Genomic DNA, 25,709 nt, shown 5'->3' on the forward strand with positions numbered 1-25,709 from the left:
GGATCTCCCTTGTCAAATTACTGGAAAAGTTTCTAAATGTTTAGTCCCAAGTCCTATTCTTAGGCCAGTAGCAGTGTGGACTGTCACACTGTCAGTAAACCACACTAAAAACCCACAAACACCGCCTACCCACCCGGGCCCTCCAGGGTAGCAGGGATGTGCAGTGTGCTTCCAGGTATCAGCTTTTTTACTGCTCACAGCAATCACCGTCATCGCCCACACCTCACAAACAGGGAAAGTGGAACTCAGAGAGGCTAAGTCACTGGCCTAAGATCACATGGCAAATCAGTAGGGCTGGGATCTAAACCTGGGACGACCTGTCCGAAGTCTGTGCATAAAACTGTGTTGTTTCCCCAGAGAAGCCATGCAATCAGTTTTTGCTTTACCATCTAACTTAGATATGTCATCATTACCCAGTTTGTAGGCAACTAAGCCCTGTTTTCCTATCTTCTTCCTGCCTCCTAGGCTTCTGGGCATTTTAATTAATTAAGAGGAATCATGAAAGGTGATGAAACTCACACAAATTAAGATATGTGGAAACAGACCAGAGAAAGGTGTGGTAACTACGAGAGAAACAGCCACCAAAATTGGGCCTTGATGTTTTTTTATTCCATACCTCTTCCCAACATCAATGGGAGGTAAGGATGGCGGGATGGATTCCCCATAAAGCTTACCTTGCCCAACAGCCGAATGCATTTTTTCCATGTCAAACTTAATTTTTGATCTTCCTGGAGTGCTAAGCATCTTTTCCCACACTGTGGTCACTTCTTTAAGACAAGGAGTGATTTCTTCATAATCAAGCTTTAGGCGCTTGTTCAGCAAATCGCTTTCAGAGGCTAGAAGAGATCATGCAAGAGCATGTTAGAGAATGCTATGGCTACAAGTCTTCATTTCCTAGCATCTAGCATCGCTACTGGAATGGTGAGCAGTTACAGCCAAGCTGACAGGTCCAGACTAAAGTCACTGATCCTGCGCCACCCCATTTTCCTTACCTTAGAAAAAGCTGAGTATGCCTAGTAGGTGTCCTTGATTTATTTCTCTGACCCCTGCACAACGCCCCGCCCTGCCCCAAGAAACCTGTTGGCTCCACTACTAAAATATATCCCATACCTGTCCAGTTCTATCAATCTTCACAGCTACCCTACTAAACTGCAAACATCTTAAGGACAGGAGCTATGCGTTAAGATTCCTGGTGCCTGGCATGGTTAGAGATGAACACAATTTCTTCATCTGAACCGGGAGAGCCTCTCCAAGGACAGTTCCTCCCTATTTAGAGCCAAACCTTCTTAGGTAGCCTCTACCTCGTCATGTTTCTGCTTCCTGCAGCTCAACAGAATAAATCTTCCCTTTCATATGACATCGCCCCAAATGTACGAAGGTAGTTGTTATTTCCCACCAACTTTATTCAGCTTAAACTGCTTAAGAATTATACCTGGATTACCAAACTGGGGTTGGGCGGGGGGAGAGGCAGGGAATCGATAAAGGAAAAGTTTAAATTGACGATTCTCAGGATTAAATCTGACAACTTCACTCCCACCTAAAACCATGATATTCTATTTCAACACAGTGGTGATGTCGTGAGCCCCCAAATCCATCCCACCTCAGGTCTCAGATCTTGACAATACATAGCATTGCCCAGCTAAATGAGCCAGTACACAGGCCTCTGCAGAGACGATCAACTGTGGTCTTTATGATAATAATAAACAAATATATGTCCTAAGTACTTTATATTCAGCAGCAGTTAATCTTAATGACTCTCTGAGGCAGGGTGCTGGTTGAGAAAACCAAGGCCGAGAGGCTGACCAGCAACTCCCAGGTCCCTGAGCAGGAGGTGGGGCGGGCCTGGGGCCCTTGCCCTTCTCCATCGCACTATGGGGCTTATGGTTACACATCTTTTTTCTGCGACTAGGCATGTATCCATCAGGGGCCTGAAATGTTTGACAGAACCCAGGGGAACTTTCCAGGCCTAGAGTTTTTTCGAGTGAAAGATTTTCAACACAAATGTGATCTCTTTAACAGATACAGGGCCATTCAGATCTTTTTCTTCTCATTTCAGTTTTGGCAAACTGTACCTCTCATGCAGTTTGTCTATTGCATCTCAACAGTTAAGTTTACTGACATACAGCCATTCATAGTCCTAGAGAAACTGCTAAGTCAATGCAGACATCACATAAGTATGTCTTCCCCAAGCCCCCTGAGAGTCCGCATGCTCTCCCCGCCCCCAAGTGTGTCCTCCCCCAGCTCCCTGAAGGTCCCAGTGCTCCCCCCACCCCCGCTCCTCCAAGTGTGTCCTCCCCCAGCCCCCTGAAAGTCCACACGCTCTCCCCACCCCCATCCCCACTTGATTCAGGAGTAGAGGAGGGGCCACAGAAGTCGGAGGTGTTGGAGCAGGACCCAAAGTCCCCCTCCCCCCCATACCTTCCTCCAGGTCCAACCACTACACCGAACTCCAGTGCCTATTATTTTTAAAACGGGAATTACAGCTACCTCATTGAGTTAGTCTTGTGAGGATTCAGTGAGATGAAATATACCAAGCATCCAAAAATTTCTGCTAATCAGCAAGTACTCACAAATTATCAAAAATATAAAGACAAATAAGGAAAGGTCTAAAATGTTGCTTTACAAACTAAGTGCTGATAACATGAAATAAAATATTTTCTTTTTCCGTGTTAGAAATTGAGCAAAGGCTAACTCAGTTAATCTAGTTAACTCTACCCTAATGGTAAGACCTTATTCTTGTGATGCATGGATTATGTACTTAATGGACTCGATTACTGCCTTCAAGTACAAATGCAAGAAAAGATGGTGCTGAAAACGTCCCTCATCCAGCCTCTCACTTCGCGGACACAGAAACTGAAGTTCAGAGCAAGTACAGGGCTTGCCCTAAGTTATTTACTGGCTGGTGGGTAGTCAAGTGACTCCAGGCCTGGTGCCGCCTCTCTTGCGATTTTCTACCTACCATCTTTATTCTTTTCCTTCTCACTTTGAAGAACACATTTTTTTAAGGTCCCATTATACCACCTTGTGGCAAAGCAGGTTCAGGACTAGCCTTGCTGGCCAGTGACTGCAGGTAGCACTGGGCTCTCAGTGCCAAGGGACATTTCTCTGACAGTGAGCTCTGCTGTGAGCCTGTCTGGCTGCACTAAAGAGCCCAGCAAGCTATGCAAGGAGCCTTCTCTGAACTCAACAGGACAATAACATCTAGCCAGAAGATTCCGCTGAAAAGGCTTAATCCATGTATTTTACTGTTGGCCTAAGCACCATCCTGCAGTTTGAGTATCCTAACATTGCTGCCTAAAATCCAGAGCCTCCAAAATGTCTTATTAAGCAACGCGGATGGTACACGCTTGCAACAAATGTCAAAGCTCCCAGACAAGGCCTTTATGTACAAGACCAAACTGTTTAAAATATTAAATAAGGGTCTACAAACCCACGATTGAGTATTTCTGGGGCTATGGGACACCAGGACTACGTGAGAGCAAACGTAACCTTACAGAAGATTCATCTAAAACACTTATTACCATCTACCATGAATGTATGAGCCTACTCAGACTTCGGACTAATGACGTTCAGGTCTGATTTATGTCTCTTACACAGGGTGGGCTGTAGCTGCCTGTCCCCAATCCTGCGTCGCTAGTGACTGCCTTCACAAATAAAATGTTCTTCCAACTACCATCACCTCTTTTTTTTTTTAATTTTTTAAATGTTTTTATTTATTTTTGAGAGACACAGAGAGACAGAGCATGAGTGGGAGAGGGGCAGAGGGAAAGAGAGGGAGACACAGAATCTGAAGTAGGCTCCGGGCTCTGAGCTTTGAGCACAGAGCCTGACACGGGGCTCAAACTCATGATCTGCAAGATCATGACCTAAGCCAAAGTTGGCTGCTCAACTGACTGAGCCATCCAGGCGCCCCAATTACCATCATCTCTTAAAACTTTAGTAAGGAAAGGCTAAGAGGCTGGAAGCATCAGTGATTAAGTGACCTCCAAACTTGTAGGGATGTTAGAAGAACCACAGTCTTTATTTATTTATTTTTTTATAACCAACACAATGCGTTTGCTTAACCAGGAAAAACCCTTTAAAAAAATATCAATTACATTTCAGTTAAAATACAAAATTCAATGTGTTATCATACCATTATGCAGATATAGTGTAACACTTTAATCTGAAGCATGAAATTTTGAATTACGTCAGTGAGATAAGCAATAGTGTTCTGACCCCAAACCATGGTTGTACTGAACCACACATCCTGTCCTGCATTGGGCTTCTCACATCTTCATTTGTAATAGGGGAGGAATGGCCTTGCAGAGGGACATGGTGGAGACTGCTGGCTTGGGAGACAAGCAATGTATTTTGGTCCCAGAACCATTAAAAGTTATCTGGGGAAATTAGAATTCAGCTTTCAACTGCCTATAAGGGACTGAAGAGAATTTAGATGATGTGGTTTGGTTCCTGCTCAGATGCAATGCTTCCCGAATAGTAACAGATACTTAATCCACATATTCAAAATCTAGGATGGGGCGCCTAGTGGCTCAGTCGGTTAAGCATCTGACTTTAGCTCAGGTCATGATCTCGAGGTCCGTGAGTTCGAGCCCTGCGTCAGGCTCTGTACTGACAGCTCGGGAGCCTGGAGCCTGCTTTGGATTCATATTCTCATTCTCATTCTCATTCTCATTCTCATTCTCATTCTCATTCTCATTCTCATTCTCATTCTCATTCTCATTCTCATTCTCATTCTCTCTCTCTCTCTCTCTCTCTCTCTCTCTCTCTCTCTCTCTCCTGCTTTGGATTCATTCTCTCTCTCTCTCTCTGCCCCTCCCCCACTCATGCTCTGTCTCTGCCTCAAAAATAAATGAACATTAAAAAAAATTTTTTTTTAATCTAGGAAATAGGCTTAATTAACCATGGAAGAACCTCCTCACACGTTCTTCTCATTTCTTTCTCAAACAGCATGCAATCTAGCTTAAACACTAGATCAATTACAAGAACCACATCCCACACCCAGCTACAATTTAACTTTCCTTTAAAAAGAAGTTAAACAAACAAACAGTGTAGCAGAATGACTGTCTCTCTAGTACATGGTATACTCCTGGTTGGTTCATGTCAAATCTTGCTTCTGTATTTAATGAGAAAGTTCTGCCCCCATCCCACCCCAACAAAGCTTACAAGATGTTTTTTTAGGCAATTCACGGTCAGGCTCTTATTGATGATGAAGTGTCTTAGCAATATAGGTACCGTACTCACAGAAACAGTCAATGCTTTCTGAATTAAACAATTTATTGTGCTTTCACCACAATGGTGAACACATATGTTGAACTTTATAGAGACAAAAAGAGAAATTAATGCGAATAGCAAGAATGCAAGACCTCACAGGATGGACCACCGCCAGATGGAATGAGGAAGCGGTGGCAAGATGCTGGCAAGGCCCAGTGAACTTGATGCAACACCTGGCCAGGTGTTCCAGGTCACCTTAGGGAACACTTCCCTGTTCACTCTTGTCTGTAATCATCATTTACACAGCTTCACAGAAGCTTTGCTCTCGTGGCACACTGATCAGTCTCTTCGATGGCAGCCATGATGCCCCCCAACGTCCCAAGAAGCCAGCCGGTGCGATGCCCATTTTACAGCTATGCCCTGATTTTCCGTGGCTGTCATTTGCAAGCAGACTGGCCCGGAGAAGTGTTAGGACTTACGGCCTACATGATGAACAGAACTGCCTCTCTGCTCTTCAACAAAGACCCCAACCCAATATATGCATGAATATGAGTCCTGTGCTCCAAAGCAGTCATGTAGCTGATGTACCCTCAGTGATGTGATCACTGTCAAGTCTCTTTCAAGCATCTGCTTTTAGAACTGCCTTCAAGAACACCCAAGAAAATGGTAGAAAAACCGAGTTGGAAGAAATCTTAGCAATCACTGCAGTAAACTCCCCTCACAGTGGCACCCTCTCCCACAGCACTTCGAGGGTCTCTCAGCCTCAATACCGGGTACAGGGAGAGCCCACAGCACCTGTAAGTAGCCCACGCCAAATGCTCAACTACTTTCATATTCAAAGGTCTTATTACTTTGTATCTGGCTTCGTGTTTTTGGTCAAAGATGACATACGCTGGTGGACTATGAACCTTACCAGATTTGGTGCCTTAATAACCTTCAGCTCTATATGCAGACATCAAGATAAAAGACGAAGATCTGCGGCCAAGGAGTAAATTCAATGAAATGTGCTCTAACTGCCAAACTGCTCTGGGCTGTGGCGGCACAAGTGAACCGCCTGCACAGCCTCCTTTGGAAAGAGTATGTTCAGATTTCCCCATCAAAATGGCCAGTATTTTATATCCAGTCAGCTCTCTATACTCCGGGACCCACGTTCTTTCCACCATACCACCCACTTCACTTAGCCGCTATGAAGATAATATTTTTTGGTTCAAGCAACAGTAAAGAAAACAGGAAATGAACAAAATCTAAACTTTCAAAGTTCAAGTCGTATTTTGATACTGACATAACCCCAGGCAAGAACTTGGCTGGCGTGAGCCTCAGTTTCCTCTTCAGGCTAACACCTGCCTTCTGGAAAGCTGTCGGCAGCATTAAAAGAGTCTGTCTATAAAATATCTCAATCTGGTTCAGTTAGAACTCAGCTAATGCTGAAGCTTCGTCCTCTTTGCTTTAGGTTACCTGCAACCCACTCAAAAGGCACATAGAGTGAGGTTATGAATTTCACTGATTTGTGCAGGATTAGTTCACACCTACCACCCGGCACAGACTGTAGCTGGGGACAAAGTAAGGAGGGAAAGAGAAAACAAAACAAAAAAACACTCTTCAGAGAGTTGAAGCTTACATTTGAGGGTTGTCTCTTGGAAGTTCCAGATGTTATGCCGCAAACGACCATCCAGGAATAATTTAATGCGCTGGGTGAGGTTATCATGAAGCCTCCAGAAAGTAAAAAGCACTAACTCCACTTTGAAAAAGTAAACAGATATTTTGTATATATGTGTGTATGTATGTATGTATGTATGTATGTATGTATGTTAGAGCGTCTTGGTTTGTTTGTTTTTTTAAAGATGGCATTCTTATGTGTGATGCGATTCACTTCAGAGCCAAGACAAATTAAGATTATCAGCCCTGTTAGTTCTAAAAAATATGGCAAACCAACCTTGCAGCTTCTGATTTTCCTTCTCCATTCTGAGCAGCAGGATCTGCTGTAGAATAGCCTTTTGCCATAACTCTCGAAGCTCACGAGATGTCCTTTTCCTCTCCTCTGGGACAGGGCCAGCGGGCCCATCTTCACAAACCGGTTCTAAAGGAGATCGTGGCGGTAGCTCTCCCAGCTCAGAGTAATCTGGGGACAGAAAAGGACATTTCAGAACGGTAAGACTTATATTTAAACATAGTGGCAGATCAGAAAATTCTGCTCGCTCGCATATCATGAAATGGTATCACCAGATTTAAAATTCAAGTTTTAATATGCATTGAAATAAATTGGGTGTGAACTACAACCATCAAATTATACATCAAACAGTAAGCAAAAGTTGTAGGAGCTGAAGAAATGTTCAAAGATACCTACTTTCAAAGGTGTAATATTTCTATTTTCTTCTGAGTTAATGACTGTATTATTGGTAACAGCAAACGCTCTAGAGTGCTCACTCTGTACCAGATCATCCTGGGGGCTTTATGGATACTAGTTTATTTAACACTCAACCACCCTCAAATGTAGCTACTGTAATTATTCAGTTTTAAAGAAAGAAAAGCAAACGAGAGCACATCTGACACTTGCCAAATGTCACACAGCCTGGAAGTATAGAGCCAGGACCAGGGGCCCAAGGAGTCTGGCCTCCACGTGCATTCTTAACCACTATGTTACAAGGCTAGGTATTTTGGAAGAAGATGAAAGCATATTTAATAGCCAATAATAACAGTGACCATTAACGGATCCTCTACCAAGTGCTGGGCACCACGCCAGGAGTTTTATACAGACAGACTCATTTAATCCTGATGACAACGCCAGAGGCAGGGATTAATCAGCCTGAAGAGAAAACTAAGGCTCAGCCAAGCAAAGTAACTTGCCCAGCGTCAGGCAGTGAATACACAGGTGTGTTGGGATCGCAACCGATGTCTGCCTGATTTGGAAGTTCACGCCTTCTGCTAGGTATCTCTACAATTCAGGTTTCCTATGTCACCGGTTTCCAAATTTATAGTTAATCTCTTCACATTTCATGAATGTGTATCTTTCTCAACTGCAGACCCCACTGCTACACAAGGTTGTTATAACTCACAGATACCTTACAGACCAGCAGAAAGAACGCCCCACCTGCTCACTCTGAAACTAGCCGAGAAGAGCAAAAGCTCCTGTGTGAGCGGACCTCACCTGAAGCGAAGGATTCGTGGGAATGTCAGTCTAAACTGAATCTAAATAAAACCATGGTCTTTAACACATGCTGTGAAAAGCCGTTCAGACAACTCAAATCTCACAACCACCCAGATCACAACATTCAGTCTCTTCCAGTGTTCCAGTGCTCCAACACAATGCCACATGACAATTAATTTCCAGAACAGCTGTTAGCGTTGACTTCTCATTATCTTTGTCTAAGGTTGGGTTTGATTTGCTGCTATGAAATCTAAGAAATCAAACATAAGCTACAAAACATTTCATTTCCTAAAGTCACTTGTCCATCTTAACTCCTCTTAAAGGTACTGGATTAAAATAATTTATGATAAGCATTAAGAATGCTCTGTGGTCTCTGCAAGCACTTAAATACTTATCATCACATTTCTATCTGTTTATTTATGATCCTATTAAACAAATGAATACATTAAAATTCTTCTCTTCGAGGTAGTCTGTGCACATTTGTTCTTATAGAAGGGTGCTCACGTGTAATGGTCAGTATAAAAGCAGGAATCACACTTGTCTGTACAGAATGATCTCTATCTTATAAATATTATGAGAAGCAGTATAGTTCAGAGATTAAAAGGTCAGGCTCTGGAGCCAAGCTGTTTGGGTTTTCATCAAGACTCCACATTTTTTGATTTTGTGATCTTCAAGCTGCTTAACCTCTTTATGCCTCGGTTTCCCAATCTGCTGGGCAGGAATAACAGCACCTCCCTCACAGAACTGTTACAGGGATTGAGTTAATACATATCACATACACTACCTGAAACAGGGGTGAACACACAGTAAGAATACAGTGAATATTAGCTATGTTTGCTATTTTTGCACACAAAAAACTATTGGAAGGAAACACATCAAGATTTAGCCACTCAACTGTAAGCTCTAAGAAAGCAAGACAAGGCCACCTTGTCCCTGAGGGTTTCCCTGGCATCCGGCATAGTCCCTGACACCCAGCAGGTGCCTGGCACACAGCTACTGACTAAAAGAACAACTAGATGGGTACGACGTCTGGGCGTGCTTGCTGTTTTTGTCTGTATTTCCTACATTTGTGACAATGAATAATTTTCATAATTAAAAAACTGAGGAAAAATAATGCAAACCTGTGATGATGTAAATCAGAGATTGAAAAATGTTCTGCAAAACACTCAGAAAACAAACCAATCCCCCCCAACAGCTGTTAGCATTAGTCGTTCCTGAACACAACATAGCTCAAGTTCTTCCTTTTTCAGAAGGAATTCTGGTCAGTGTTCTTATTTCATCTTATTCTGCAGCCTCAAGTCTTCCATTCGAGCTCTTGTCTTCCCTTCTTTCTTTTACCATCTTGGCCACTGAAACTCCGCTGAACAATGCGGTGGTGATTCAAGTTCTGCTTCGTCTCATATTGAAGGATTTATACGCCCACTGGCTGGCAAGGGTCTTGTTTCCAAAAGGTGATTGCTGGGAGACGGACTCACTGTGGGGCGGGGGGGCAGGGCAGGGAGGGGGGCAGGCTCGCCACACATGATTTCACGTGCACAGAGCAGGCAGCCAGGGACCCACCTGGTGACGGAGCACAAGGAGCAGTCGGTCTAGAAATTCTTTCCCATTCTCAAACCCCGCTAATCAGTCAAGGGCTCATTCGCGTAGCCTCCTGCCTCCAACCTGCCCTCCCCTCTTCAACGCCTTTCTCCTCTGGAGCATCTTGCACAGTCCTACTGACTTTCAGACGCTGCAAGGTAATGAACAGAGCATAGCCCAGGCTGGACTTGATGGAACACGTCTGGGAGTTTCGGCTGTTTGGTCCCCAGGTCCATCACTCTCTGCCAGTTGGGTTGCTGACAAAAACCAGAGTCTTTTGAAGCTCCAGTGTTTGCTATTTTCTTCTTCCAAAGAAGTAGATCTGCAAGGAGTACAGGCATTGCCTGGCGATGAGGACACGCACTGCCTCCCTAATGTGCTCTCCTTGAGCTTGGTTTTCTTATTATCTGTCATGGCTCAGCTTGGTAAGCATTTACCATTGAGTCCTCAACACAAATACGCACGTCTGGGTCTCACGACCATCTCACGAACCAGGTGACATTGTCATCCCCATTTTACAGCCAGAATAACTAAGGTGCAGTGAAGTTTTGTAACCTGGGCCAGGCCGCATGGCTGGCAAGGGTCAGGGCCACGACGTGAAGTACAAAACGTTCACCCAGGGCTCTTCTGACTTCCAGATGCGCAAGCATCACGTGGGATCTTGCTAAAACCCAGATTCTGGTTTAGCAGATCTTTGGGGAGGCCGAGAGTTTGCATTTTTCAGAAGGAATTCTGGTCGGTGTTCTTATTTCATCTTATTCTGCAGCCTCAACTCTTCCATTTGAGCTCTTGTCTTCCCTTTTTTCTTTTACCATCTTGGCCGCTGAAACTCTGCTGAACAACGCGGTTCAAGTTCCCAGGTAATGCCGCTACCGCTGGCTCTCAGAGCTCCTTCTCCACAGGCAGCTTTACCCCTGGCCCTCCCTCCCACAGCCCCCTGTACTGGGCACATCAGCTCATCTCCCTTCGCTGCTACCACTAGCAGCTAAAACTTCGTGCAGGCACTGTTGTCATCGACTGCGTGAATCGAGGCGTTCACACGTGCCCACGGCTTGTCCCGGCCTCAGCCGGGGTGCCAAGGCCAAGCGCAGCATACAAAGAAAAATGACCAGTCCTGGTGTTACTTTCACCTCTGAATTCACGAAATAAAAGCTAATCCACTGTAAAGGTCACCAAATAAACCTAACAGCTGACAGCAGGCTTTTCGCAGCCTCAGCACGATTGACATTTTGGGCTGGATAATTCTTTGTCACGGGGGACTGTTCTGTGCATTTTAGAGGATTTAGCAGGTTCCCTAGGCTCTACACACCAGAGGACAGTAGTATTTGCCCACCCCAGGAGTGACCATCAAAAACGCCCTGACATTGCCAACTATCACACCTGGGGAGGAGAAGGAAAACAAAATCATCCTCAGCAAGAACTCCATGCAAAGTATAACTCCCCATCACTTAATCCTCTCCTAAACCCTGGGAATGGGTAAAAATATATTCCCCCTCACCCAAATTCTTTTTATGTGGTAACAATTACTGATGTTATAGTTTATAATTAACAATTTTTAAACATATTATCCTTTGTTCTAAATCTGGCCTGTATAATTAATCCTAGTGGGCTGTTTTCTTATCAATGCAAAAAGATCTAGATTTGGGTCAAGGGCATAGCTTTCTAACAGTCTTTTCTCATGGGTGCATGCACACATGGGCTTGAGGTACAGTCCATGTGTATTCACATGCATGGGGTTGAGTGGAATGACAGGGTCAGGGCAAGAATAATATTAAGATGTTGGACAGTCAGCTGAGAGCCTTGTTCTAAGAATAAATATGTGCATTATTTTTTTGAAGTTTATTTAGTTTGAGAGAGAGAGAGAGAGAGAGAGAGAGAGAGAGAGAGAGAGAGAGAGAGAATCCCAAGCAGGCTCCTCACTGTCAAAGCAGAGCCCAACACAGGGCTTGATCTCACAAACCATGAGATCATGACCTGAGCCAAAATCAAGAGTCAGACACTTAACTGACTGAGCCACCCAGGTGCCCCAGTATGTGCATTATTTTAACTTGGATAATTCCTAAGCCATTTTCACCAGTATTTACTGAGTCACTTATATGTACCTGGGATAGGGTATGCTAGATGGTCTAAGAGAGGTTCCTTTGATGTTTCTAACATTCTTTAGAACAACACTGGGGATCTGGCTTCCTTTCCTGACCCACACTCTTGCTGACCCGCTGCTGCACAGAGGCTGACAGGGAGGAGTACGGTCGAGGCTGGCCCGGGGGGCTCTTCCACCCCCAGGCCAGTCTGGCGGTCCCTCTTTGAAAACCTCTGTAAACACTTACACCTTTTGGGTGCCAGTCCCTCGGTACCAAATGTGAGAAATGAGATTTGCCCCTGACTGCCCCAACTGTGGTGCCCACAGGCACTGACAGACATACTTATGAACTCTGCAAGGCCACAAAACCAAGGGCCACAATAACACACTAGCAAAGGATTACACTTTACTATTTTGACATGTCCTATAATGACAGGATGTAGCATGCTTAAATCATAGAGATTTGCAGAAACGATGGGTTTCAATGGGTTCTGAGAATTTCAAAACCAGCTACATTTCAGAGGCCTTGAGAGACAATCACCTCTACTGAAATCCTTGCTGTGACCTTCTCAACAGAGCCACAAATATGATTTATGTTGGTGTGTCAATATTTTAGCTGCCAAACTGTTTTCCTGCAACCGCACTGCCACATTCTTTACTCTCTCTCTGCACACAGATGTGTGCGCACCATCGGTATGCACACAGCCGAGGCCGTGACAGGGCAGGGGAGGGGAGACAGGACCACGCACGCATACAGCCTCGCATCTGCCCGGATCCCGACTCAGTAAAGCATGGAAGGCAGGGCTCCTCGCTGCTACTTGCAGAAGACGCTGTTGTCGGGCTTGCGCTGCAGCTCTCCTCCTTTTACAGACAGAACATTAAATCACACATTAAGTGCCTTGTAAGACAGGGGAGCTCCAGGAAGAACATGAAGAGATGGGCCCTTATTCTCCAGTATTCTGGATTTTTGTGTTGCCCCATCAACAGAGCACTTTATAACTCTCTCCATCTCAAAACTCCTGATCTGCCACACCAAAAGAAAAAGAAATGTTTAAAATTCCAGTGTTTCTGAATCCTCTGTTTTAACAACGTGAATAGGCCTTGGAAATGAGAATTACAGAAAAGTTAACAACAACAGGGATTAGCGTCTGCAGCATCTGTTGTTACCAACAGCTGAAGAAAACGTCTTAAAAAAACAAAGTAAAAGAACCGTGTAGATTTAAGAAAGGAACAGGCAGTCCTCCATGAATGCTGTCAAACTGTTTACAAAGCACGAGCTGCTTTACCCGCTCCTTGGACAGGAGGCAGCTGCCCGGGGGGCGGAGGCTTCCATGTTCCCTGCTCTGCCTGTGCGGGCTGACACAGCAGGTGCACGTGAGACAGTCACCAAACAAAAGAGGTCATTTACCCAAGGCTGCTCTAAACCCTACCATGACTTCTTTGGATATTTTATGGAAAACAGTAACAATAAAAAGGATTTCATCGTTTTCTCCAGTCACATTATATAATGGTCTACCAGTAAGAAAACAGGATTTAAAAAAAAAAGACAACATTTGGCGTAAAGAAATGTTTCTAAGTTTTTTGCCACCTGCTACGTGGCAGATATGAATGGGACACAGTCCCTCAAGTTTCAACAGGGTGACTGGGAGAAGTACATGACTGCTAGGAAAGACAGAGAAAGTGTTCGAGAAATTTAGCAAAAGAAATGAATCTCTCCTGTTTGTCAGGTAGAGCGTGAGCTCTGGGGGCACATGTCCGGGAGGCAAATCCTAGCTCCACCACTAACCTAGCTTCGCTATACGCCTGTTTCAACTACAAATCTGCATAACGGTGTCTAGGTCTCTGGAGCAGTGTGAGCGTTAAATACGTACCTATGCCTGGCACAGAGCAAGCATTCCATAAAATGGCAACCAACATTCTTCCTACCACCATCATCAGGATCAGGTTTCTGGAAGCGGTGGTGGTTCTTGAAGGACAGGAAAAGTCACACGGGTGGAAGGGACGGGAGCCATTTCAGGCAAACAGGGTGGCAGAAACAACGTGTACAGGTGACTAGCGATTACTCAGCCAATGACCCATTTCGGCCAATGAGCAGATGGTGTGTATGTGACAACAAGACAAGAATGGTTGAGCCTAGATTACAGAAAGCATTGAATGGTTAGTGTATTAATCAGTAAGGAACTGGGAATCACGGAAGATTTGAGGTTTTTCCAGTTTTTAAGGACAGTGTATTTCATGTATGCATTCTTCAGCAGGGGAAGGTACCACGGCTGTCAGGGGATGCACAGCTTAGTGAATCAGAAAAACAAAGGGCTACTGTAAAAAACCATGTGCAAACTGCTGGGGCCGAGGGAGCTTTGAAGACTCAACAGTGAGCCTAACTCTCAGCCTGAGATGCACTGCAGGGGAGGGAGGCTGTGTGCTGAGAAGTTGGGCACACACACATTATAAAAAAGCAGCAGACAAGATATGCAGAAACTAGAAACAGAAGCAAGGATCCTGCAGGCCTCTGGCTCTATACCCTTCTGTATTAACTCTGTGGGGGGAAGTCTCCAAGACTCTATGAAGAGGACTTGGGAGTCGAGGAAGCCAAAAGCCCTGAATGAATCCACCCGCTCAGGAACTGCGAGGACAGCTCCAAGGAGCAGCAGTGAAGGCGGCATGGTGGTGGAAAATCCAGGGAAGAGAGCCAGGCGGAGGGTCCAGGGCTCAAGGCGGACAGGGGGCTCCTCCTGGACAGGCCACCGCACCCCTGGCCGCCCCCTTCCAGGCTGAGCTCTGAGAGCAGAGGCACACAGCACCCAGGTGGCGGGGAGGTGGCAGCAACGAAAGTTAAGGCCCACATAAGCTTGAAAAGAACGAAGAAAATGCTGTAGATGAATTTTTATATTTAATGCAGGAGATAAAATTATCCTTTGAAATAAATAGCATTTGTTTTTGCATCTGCAAGGAATGACACGGATACTTTTCAAAGGGGCTGAAGGTCAGGCCTCTTGTTTCTGGATTGAAGTCAATAAGACTATAAAGAGGAACATATATCCAGCCTGTCGGAATACAGAACACTGAGCTTGGTCGTAGTTTGCTCTCTCCTATTACCACTTACAGAACACTGGATTTCAAATTGTGGTTCTTGCGATTTTCTGAGACCTCTCTGAGTGGAAAAACACCAGCACCAGCACGAAAGGTCAGTGCCAGTCGGAGGGGTGTCCTGGGACTGTCCACCAGCAGCCACTGCATTACGACTGCCCTAGACACCCTTGCTTGCTTCCTGCCTTCTTCTGGACGATGAGGGGGAAACGGTCAAGTTCACAGGAACACAAACTCAGGGCTGAAAGGGGCGCTATGAGCTGACTTAGCTCAACAACCCCCTTCCCAGATGGGGAAACTGAGGCTCAAAGACATACAGACTCACATCGTTTTGAGCAGTTACCGTGTGCCAGGCACTGTAAGTACCCAGTGATTTCATCCTCACAACCACCTGGTAAGCGAGGTCTGTTTTTAACCCCCTCAATGGCACGGCCCGAGATACAGAACTGATTAGCTGGTGGAGCCAGGACTAGAACTCAGACTCCAGGGGCTCAACATGCTGGGAATGAATGCAGAGAGCAGAAAGAGAAGGCACCTTATGGCATCGGTGCTGCCACTTACTACCCAGGAAAGAAGCCCCTTGACTCCCTGTGCCTCAGTTTCCTCAACCAGAAATCACAGAAAATAACAGCATCCACCTCCCACAGCTTTGTTGCACAGACTAAATGAAAAATCCTTGTGAACACATAACATCGTACTTGGCCAGGGGTAATACTGAATTTCTATTATCAACAGTATCTATTTTACTCTAAACCTGGCAAAATCCTTCTTTTGCTTAGACTTCTCCACAATCAGACTAGGGCTGGGGAAATCCGGTTTCCTGAAGAACAGTGGGGAAGACAGACACTTATTCTATGAGGGAAAGAACAGTGTTGCCCCAGGGGCTCCCCCCAACAATAGGGGGCCCCTGGTCACTGTCTTAGTGTATCCAGGACCGTGCATGTGAGGCAGGGAAGCGCTGGAGAGGGATGGCCACCCTTACAATGGCTGGGATGCCCTGTTGGCCTTTCTTTGTCTGGCTGACTCCCTCCTCCTTCAGAGCTCAGCTCCAAGGTCACACCCTCTGGGGAGACTCCTCCTGCCACTCCCTGCCCTGCCAGACCTTTATGTGGCAAACCTCAACCGAGCTCCCATAATTCTGAGAATGGCATCCCTGGGGTTGATGATGACAGTCCTGAGCACAGACAATAAATTCAAGAGGAGCTCAGGGAAGCAGGAGATCAAGCAGCATGGAGCATCTTAGGAAAAGACGAAGCAGAAGGGAAAGAAATAAAAGAGGGACAATCTGGATGGAGGGGACAAGGACACACGTGCACAGAAGGAGAAACAAGCAACTTGCGTGGAACCCACAGTTCTGGTTCAAGTGTCAGCCTCAGCTCTTCTCAACAGTTTTAGTCTTAAATTGCAAAAACTATAATAAAATTTTACATAAACTTTATACATCTACACGTGAGTACAGATACCTGATATGTATACATATAACTTTATTTATAAAGCTTTATAACAAACATTACAAAGAAGGTGTTAATCACTCCTGTGACCAATCTTTTTATCCCAAGAACAATGAAATGAAACCAACCTCTGTCCCCAAGGAAGGAGCAGAGTAGGCCACCGTGACAGGCCAGTGTGAGAAAGGCCACCATGGAAGACCGACCTCCAGGAGAGATGATCCCAATCTGACCCTTCAAGGGGGCGGGGGAAGGGACAGCATTGGAGACAGCAGTCAAGCGCTAGGTGCCGAAGCATGACCAGAAAGGTCAACTGCCAGAGCGGGAAGGTCACTCCACGCGAAGGGCAGGAATGAAAACGTCACGACGAATTTGGGAATTTCAGGTAGTTCCCCATGCCCCTGGGAAAGTGTGTATGTTGGGGAGGGGGAGTCCACGCAGATGGCAAGAAATGAGTCAGGTCCAAGGGTGAGCGGCCGCCTGTGCTAGTAAGCAATACCGCCATCCTGACACCAGCTCCAGAGAAGTGAAAAAATTACAAGCTGCTGGGTTCTGTTTCAGAGAGCCAGTGGGCATTTAACGTGGGGAGGCACTCTGCCACCCACACTTAGCACTCTGATCTCGGCCAGACGGAGCCTTTAAAAAGTGTCAGGCCATCCGACATTCATCATTGACATCCATGACGACTGCCGGCCAAGACCACCTGCTTGGACTTCACTGTGGGTACAGAGGACAAATGTCTCCCCGACCCTTTCTCACAACAGCACACACAGTCACCATCCACAGAATCCAGGCCAGGGGTTCCGTCTATGGGACCAGATCTGAGTGTGGTCTCCACAACAGCAGCAACCGTATCATTTGACTGCTTGGCAGAACTGTAAATTCTCGGCCCCACCTTAGACCTACTGGTTCACGATTTCCAGAGTGGGACCCAGTGATCTGGGATTTAACGTCTAGAATTCTACACACATTGAAGTTCAAGGATGTCTGGTCTCGCATTCAGCATTTTTTTTAGCCACTTAAGTTGTACTTTTACCTTAATTGGTGGCTTCACATTATACGACACAAGGAAACGGAGTTACCTTTTAAATAGATTATTTCAAATTAATTAAGGACTCTATCCATTATGGATAACCTGACCATTAAACAAAAATTTTAGATACAACATATCTTGATTTTCAAACGCCAGTCAAACCTCATTTTAACCTTTGTCAAAGGTAATGGTTCAAAATAAAATACCAGTTTCTCAAGAACTGCATTCAGAAAGTCATCCCCCTCCCCCACTGCTGACCCAGATCAACTACCCACACTATTACTGTGATAATAAATTTCCTTCCAGAAAACTTCCAGATATGAACAGAAATAGTCAGAAACATAGGCTGATGAGTCACCCAGCAGAAACAGAAAACTGTACTACTAAAAGCTAAGATCGCGACTTCTCAATTCGTGATATTTGACCATCTGCAGAAAAGCAGCTCATCTGTTTACAGCACGGCTTCCAGCACCTTCTCCCTGTGAGCCTCCCTCAAAGAGGAGAGTCCCTGCCCCATGCCCTGCAAGGAAGATGTGCTCAGTCTCGGGGCGGAGGGTGGGAGGGGGCACTCTGCAACTGTTCCTACTGGAAGCCTGGAGAGGAAATCCCTCCGCCTCCTCCCAACCACAGCACAGGGTGGGGGGGGGGGGGCGGTCAGAGTTAGACCTGGTACGGGTTAGTGGCTAACTGTGGAAGGAGAGCTCTCCAACTACACCCCGTGGAGCTGACAGCAAAGCCCGTGCAGGGGCCAGGGCAGTGGTGGGGGGTGCAGCAGTCTCGGCTCAGCTGCTAAACAACACAGCACCGGTTGAGCGGCCACGACAACAAGCATCTGCTGCCTGAGGTTCTGGAGGCTGAAAGTCCAAATTCAGAGTGCTGGCACGATCGGGCCCTTGGGGAAGGCCCTCTTCCTGGCTTGCCTCCTTCCTGTCGGGCCCTCACATGGTCTCCTCCTCCTCTCACTTATAAGTAAGCCATTGGTCCCATCACAGAAGCGCGACCCTCACGGCCTCATCTAAACCTAACTGCCTCCCAAAGGCCCCACCTCCAAATACCAGCACATTAAGTACTGGGGGAGTCAACACGTGAATTTTCAGGGGACACATTCAATCCATAGCAGGAGCCAGCGTCTTTCTGAACTACCCCTTCCCTCCAGTTCGGCAGAGCAGTTGGATTTCATGTTTTTTAGGGCCTCTAAAAACTTTCCTTTAAAAAGAGTTCAGTCAGGGCCACTGGAGTGCCTCAGAAGGTTATGCCTCCAACTCTTGATTTCGGTTCAGGTTATGATCTCAAGTTCCACTGAGTTTGAGCCCTCCATCGGGCTCTGCACTGGCAGCCTGTTTAGGATTCTCTCTCTCTCTGCTAAATCTCTCAAAAACAAATAAATAAATAAATAAATAGAGTTCAGTCAGGGAGCACCTTGGTGGCTCAGTTGGTTAAGTGTCTGACTTTGATTTCAGCTCAGGTCATGATCTGGAGGTTTGTGAGATGGAGCCCCTTGTCAAACTACACTGACAGTGTAGAGCCTGCTTAGGATTCTCTCTCTCTCTTTCTTTCTCTCTCTCAAAATAAACATTTTTTTAAAAAATTAAAAAGTTCAGTCATTAGCTAAGAAAAAAGTTTTCAAGGTACAGGTAACAAGGTTTTATTATGACTGGAAGAACAGGATGGGATGGTGTTTTGAGTCTTGATGGACTGGCAGAAGTCAGAACATTTTTTTTTTTTTTTTTTGCAGGGCAAGGGGAGACCTGGAGGCAAGAAGGAGCTGCTTGGCAGAGGCACCGAGGCACTCCAGCTCAGAGCCACCCTTCCTCCTGAACCCACAGCACCTGCTACTGACATCAGTGTGGCAACTGGCTTGTGCTGCCAGGTGACCACCTTGTACATTTCATGTCATGGCATCTCGTATAACCCAGGTCACGGGACAGGGCTTAGAAGTGGACTCCCACTCCCTCACCCAGCCTGCTTCCTTGTCAATGCAGGACAACCTGACTTACCCCCGAAGGAAGAAGACTGCAAATGGTACTTCCAACCCAACCTGTTCCAGGGCGCCAACCAGGCACCGAACAAACGTGCCTCCATGTCCCCAGACTGCCTGGCGTCCTACTCCAGTGTGCGGGTGATAAGCCCAGATTTCAGTGAAAGTCACTTGAACACTCGTACGATGTTGAAGAAAAACAGAACAATTCCACAGCCTCAGGACATGAGACAAACAATCTGTTGACATAAAATCACAGAAAACAGCTGATCCTGGAACAACGCAGGAGCTAAGGGAATGACGCCCATGCAGTCGAAAATCCACACATAACTTTTGACTCCCTCAAAACTCAACTACTAACAGGCTGCTGGTGACTGGAAGCCTTACTGATAGCATAAATGGTTGATTTAACACACATTTTGTTATCTGTATTATATACTGTATTCTTATAACAAAGGGAGAGAAAAGAAAGGGTTAAGAAATTCTTAAGGAAGAGAGGATACATTTATAGTACTGTGCTGTATTCCTTGAAAGGAAATCTGAGAAGTGACTGTGTGGTTCAACCCCATATTGGTCAGGGTCAACTGTACATTCAAGGTGAAAAACATTAAAGTTTTGTGAAGGAATCAAAAAATCAAGATACAGTTTCTGCCACACAGACATTTACAATATAAACAGGTGGATTTAATGTATTTAATTTGTACCTAAATAATATTTATTAAGTTTGGCATGGAAAAAGACCATTTTATCCCGACAAAGTGGTAGACCCCCAAATTGTTGGTGTTTACGGCACAAAAGAGCGTTTCGTCACTACAAGACCACAGCAAAACCCTCCGGGGAGGGGTCGGGAAGGCTCTTCCCCTCAGCAGTGCAGCTTTCCAACTCAGAACCTTGAACTTGGCTATATTTGCACTCAGCCCTTCTCCTCCTCTCCTCTCCCTTGGTATCTGTCATGTCTCCCTTACTGTGCTTGCACACCCCTTTATCCAGCCCCAATCCACTTTCAGCCCGATTCTTGGTACAGTGCTTCACATACAGCTGTGCACTCAGAACATTTACATGTTAAATAACACAATAAATCTACCTCAGTGTGCCAGGGGTAGGGACTGCATTTTGCACGCAAATTTTGGACTTTGGTTAAAGCCCGTGTCACTGTACCCTGATGATGTGAGATAAAGTCCGAGGCATATAGAGAAAGGGCCATGCTGAGAGGCAGAGGAAAAGCTGCTGCGGCCGTGCAGATGGGACCCTGAAGGGCAGCAAACGGTGCCCTGAAAAAAGTATGCTAACTTATTACAGGGCAACTGGAAATACCGAAAAATAGGACAGAAGATGAAGACGACTATAATCCCACCTCCCAAAGGTAAGTTCTTTTAATATATTCACGTTTCCCTCAGGTCTTTTCTTGGATGTGCGCTGCACATATAAAAGTGCCTTCTACCTGCAGGAATTTGACTACAGTTCTGGGTTTTTGTCCGCATGGCACGATCTCTCTTCGGTCCACAACCCGCCTCCCTCTGAAAGCAGCATCACAACGGGGCACGAGCATCTGAAGTGCCTGGCACACACCAAGCAGGAGCAAGACACAGGAGACGGTGCGATCGTGACCCCAGCCCCATAGAAAGGGGTCAAGGTGGGCAGGCACACTTAGGACTCCCCTCTGGAGAGGAGTATTTGGAGCTCTTTAGCCAGAAATAATATAAAATGAGGTCACATCACAGTCCCCTAATGCCCAGAGAAGAGCTGGGAGACCTTTGGTGGGAAGTGGTGGGAACGGGAAGCCCTGTCACGTAAAGCGGCTCAGGAGAGGGGCACCTGGGTGGCTCAGTCGGTTAAGCGTCTGCCTTCAGCTCAGGCCCAGATCTCATGGTTCATGGGTTTGAGCCCCGTATCTATCTATCTATCTATCTATCTCTCTCTCTCTCTCTCTCTCTCTCTCTCTCTCTCTGTCTCTCAAAAATAAATAAATAAACTTAAAATAAAACAACATGGGGGGAGGGGGGCGGTGAGTTCAGGAGAGGGGACTGTGGGGATTGTAAGGATGAAATCTATGACCAAAGAGGCAGAAGAGAGGAAGGAAAGGTCCCAGAGGCACACACAGGTGACCTGCACAGGCAGCAAGGAAACCTCGATGGGGCTTTGCACGCAGGACAGCCCTGCAGGAGGACTGTGACTTAGCCCCAGCTACAAACTTTGCTGCCCTCCCCTCCCCTCTTCCTCTCACGCATCTGTGGCTAAAAACTCGAACCCCACCCATCCCATTACACAATGCTTATCTGGATATGATCTAAGGTCAGACTCCATGAAAGGAAGCCCATGACTTAAAAGTTAGGAAATACTTTTGTGCTTCGCTGGGGAGAGGGGATGGGGAAGTCCACACTGTGAAACAAGAAGTTTACGGCAGCGACCCCGGTTCTTCCCCCGACTTGACACAGTGCTCAGTGGGCTATATGTGGAAATGTGACCTTTCCACCTGGAAAACCCCGGCCTCGCAGCCTTCCTTATAAGGGCCCATATCCTGAAGGAAGCCAGCTCAGAAAGCAGCACTCTTTTCGGGTGTCCATGACTGCTGGGAAGCTGGGAAGCTTGGGCTTTTGCTGTGTAAAACTTTGGGCTTTGTCTTCCATGAGAAAATGGAAACAAACTGTGTGATCGCTGAGACGGCTTCCATCTCTTAGAAGTCAGTACCTTGATGTTCATTCAAAACCTTAACAGACTTCAACCAATCTGGTTTATGAGTTAAAGTGGATGTGTCAAGTTCGAATGTTCTCTGAAAACTGTTTTTGTAGTAAGCAAATTTTTTAAACATTACCAGAGCTGACTTCACCCCAAAAACTCATTAAAGAAGTAACGTGTCCTTTTGAAAGTCTCTCCTGACCATAACTGAACATGGCACATCCCAGGATTCTGAGCTTCCATTTGGAATTCATAAGAAGTAAGAGGTATTATGTGTGCGCGGGACAAAACAAATGTGAAATATTGGCTGCTCTGACTGAACGAACGAAAGTAATTTGCTAAAGACTCACACATCTCCACTCTCAAGGATGGACACTTTTCTAAACATCTGGGCACAACACAGGATACCAGGTGCTGTGCACACAGCCCCAAAGCGGCATCTTAAATTCCAAAGAATGTCAGCACGGCGGGAATTGACCCTTGGAGAGCCTGGGAACCGTGTGCTTAGCCGGCCAGGTCTCAGCTCTCTGCACTTGTCAACCCCTGGACATCTGGAAAGCTGCTGGGATGATTTTAAAGAGTGCAACATCTAGGACATTTCTTGGCAATAATTCTGGTCTTTTGTCTCTCCCCATCAAGGGACTGAAGAGAAACCACTCCCTGTGTCTGTCAGCACTCTTGGCCTCCGTGTGGCTTTTCTACCTGTGAATCCAGAGCACGGTGTGGCTCGGCAAGGTGGGTCCTGTCGCCACAGGTGTGCACCTGGGGTGGGGCGGGAGCAGGACCCAGGTTCCTCTGGCTGTGACTTCAAGTGATGACATACACTCTGCCAGCAAGCTGAAGCTATTGTGCAAACCACGGGCACCCTGCCCAGGAGGCTCACGGAGGTTCTTTTTGGCAACGTGCATGTCCTCTATGTGCCCGAGTCTCTGATTGCCCAAGAACATCCCTGTGCTTGTCCTACAGTCCAGTGATGATAAAAGGGAAGGTGGTGGGGGATGGAATTAAAGGATGGCTGCCATCTGTGGTGGGGACTGAGAAGGCAGCTGTTTCTGTTTCCTTCGAAAACCTATTAGGAACAGACTGTCTACGCTCTTTTATGTAGCCTCCGTCTCTTTGGTACTTTCTCTCTGGTTGCCCTAACATCCCGGATTCCATGAGGTGGGTGCTATGACCACACCCGAGAGACAGCAGAGGACTCTGTGGCAAGTGCCCTTGGCTAATGGCTCACAAATGGAGGAGACAGGACTTAAGCCCAGACCCAGTCTGACCTAAGGATCCATACTCTTCAACTCAACAACAACAAAAGAACAAACAACTCCATTACAAAATAGGCAAAGGACTTGAAAAGACATTTCTCCGAAAATGATCTACGAATGACCAATAAGCATATGAAAGGATGCTCGCCACCACTATTCATTAAAGGAATGCAAATCAAAGCCACAATAGAGATATCACCTTTTACCCATTAGGATGGCCACTTTAAGAAACCCCAGAACACAACTACTGGTGAGGATGTGGAGAAGCTGGGGCACTTGTGAGTGCTGGTAGGAATGTCAGTGGGGCAGCTGCTGTAGAGCAGTCTGGCAGCTCCTCCCAATTACAAATAGGATGACCACGTGATCCCATGATTCCAGCTGTAGGTACATATGGAAAGGAACTGAAAGCAAGATCTCAGGCAGTTACTTGCGCACCCATGTTCACTGCATCATTATTCACAACAGCCAAAAGGTAGAAACAACCTAAATATCCACTGACATGTGAATAAACAAAATGTAGTACACACACACACACACACACACACACACACACACACACGAATATTATCCAGCTTTAAAAAGGAAGGAAATGCGGTCATATGCTGGATGACCCTTGAGGGCACAATATTAAGTGAAATAAGGCATCACAAAAAGACAAATACCATACCGATTCCACTTACATGAAGTAGCTAAGGTAGTCAAACTCCTAGAAAACAAAGTAGAATGGTGGTTGGCGGGGGGGAGGACGGCAATGAAGGGTTAGTGTTTAATGGGTATCGAGTTTCAGTTTTAGTTCTGCAGAACCACTGCACAAAAATGTAAATTTACTTAACACTACTGAGCTATACCCTTAAAAATGGTGAAGATGGTAAATTTTATGTGTTTTTTTACAACTAAAAATTTTTAAATATTTTTTTAAATCCATGCTGTTAACCAAAATGCTGCGCACTGATTCTCCAGTTGATCATGCCTTTCTGCAACTCTGCAGGACCCTTTTCCTCTCAAGCAGCCAGAAGCCGAAGCCATTTGCAAAAATATTCATTACAATGGGAGCTACCAACTAGCACCGAATTTCAGTCTATTTCTCCTCATGACAAAGAAAAACGAGGACCACAGGTTGGAATGAGGCGATGAAAAAAGCTCCAAGGGCCCATTTTTAAAACTCTGGCAACTCAGAAAAGGTGGGTGTGCAAGGAAAGAGTCTTGATGTAGATGAAGATCTGACATTCCAGGATATCCTCCCAAAGGTCACTCCAATTCAAAACATGAAGTCAGAACATTCCCAAGCTCTGTCTCTCTGCCATACAAACACGTGTCTCTCCCTGGGTCTGAGGTTTTCCAAGGCCATGCACTTTTGCCTTATTCGGGCCTGAGCTTTCGTTCATTATGCAATGCTGCCTCTCATGGAAGGGGACAGTTACTGCCTACCCCATGTTACAAAGGAGGAGACTGAGATAAGGCAGCAGGCCCAAAGTCCCAGGGTTGGGCCCCCCCCCCCCCCCCCCCCCCCCCCCCCGCGCTGGCACTCCACACCCAGACCCACCCACCTCCACAGCCCCTAAGCACCTGCTGCCTTGTGGTTGGCCAACACTGGGTATTCCTAAATACAATGCAGATGAAGGCCCTGTGGGTCATATGGTCCTTGAGATCCAGTCTTCTCATCTGTAAAATGAGGCACTGGGTAAAGAATCCCTTTTCTTTCTAACATGCAAAGCTCCAGATCATCTAAGTTGTCCACTATATCCAAGAGACTTTACTGAGCTCCACAGACTCAGGGTACCATAATAGGAGCATGAAACAGAGATATTTAACATGGGAAAAAGTCTTGAACCCCAACATCCAAGTCCACCATCTTGGGCAAGAACCAATACAGATATACGTGCCAAAGACTACGGAGACAGACTTGTACTATCCCCAAAATAATGAAGTAGCAAAAGGATGATTATGAAACCATTTCTGACCCACAGCAGGTAAAACGGTTACCGGTTACAACCAAAGGAGTTATTGTGACACACTGAGGGCAGGACAACCAGGCACTGTGGCGGAGAACCAGTTTATGTTAATATGAGCAACCAGAAAAGGCAAAAAGCCTCCAGGGCTTTTTTGAGAAGCATCCAGGGGCAATGACCTGGGTCATTATACCACTAAAAATAGACACCATGTGTTGGTAAAACTGGACAGCCACATGCAAAGGATGAAACCAGGGGCGCC

The 25,709-nt window shown here is 46.0% G+C and overlaps 1 protein-coding gene across 5 annotated transcripts in view; it reads right to left on the reverse strand.

The window, feature by feature from the left end:
- The window catches only part of TBC1D1 (TBC1 domain family member 1), a 216,860-nt gene that overhangs the window by 40,112 nt on the left and 151,039 nt on the right, over window positions 1–25,709 (reverse strand). For all 5 annotated transcript variants that reach the window (XM_058722869.1, XM_058722868.1, XM_058722870.1 and 2 more), the window contains 2 exons: window positions 7,148–7,333; window positions 675–836 (listed from right to left, as the gene is read on the reverse strand). In XM_058722869.1, the coding sequence (XP_058578852.1) occupies window positions 675–836; window positions 7,148–7,333 (348 nt within the window). The remainder of the gene's footprint in view (window positions 1–674; window positions 837–7,147; window positions 7,334–25,709) is intronic.

This window comes from Neofelis nebulosa, chromosome 3, assembly GCF_028018385.1.
Source record: "Neofelis nebulosa isolate mNeoNeb1 chromosome 3, mNeoNeb1.pri, whole genome shotgun sequence".
In the NCBI taxonomy this organism is placed as follows: domain Eukaryota; kingdom Metazoa; phylum Chordata; class Mammalia; order Carnivora; family Felidae; genus Neofelis; species Neofelis nebulosa.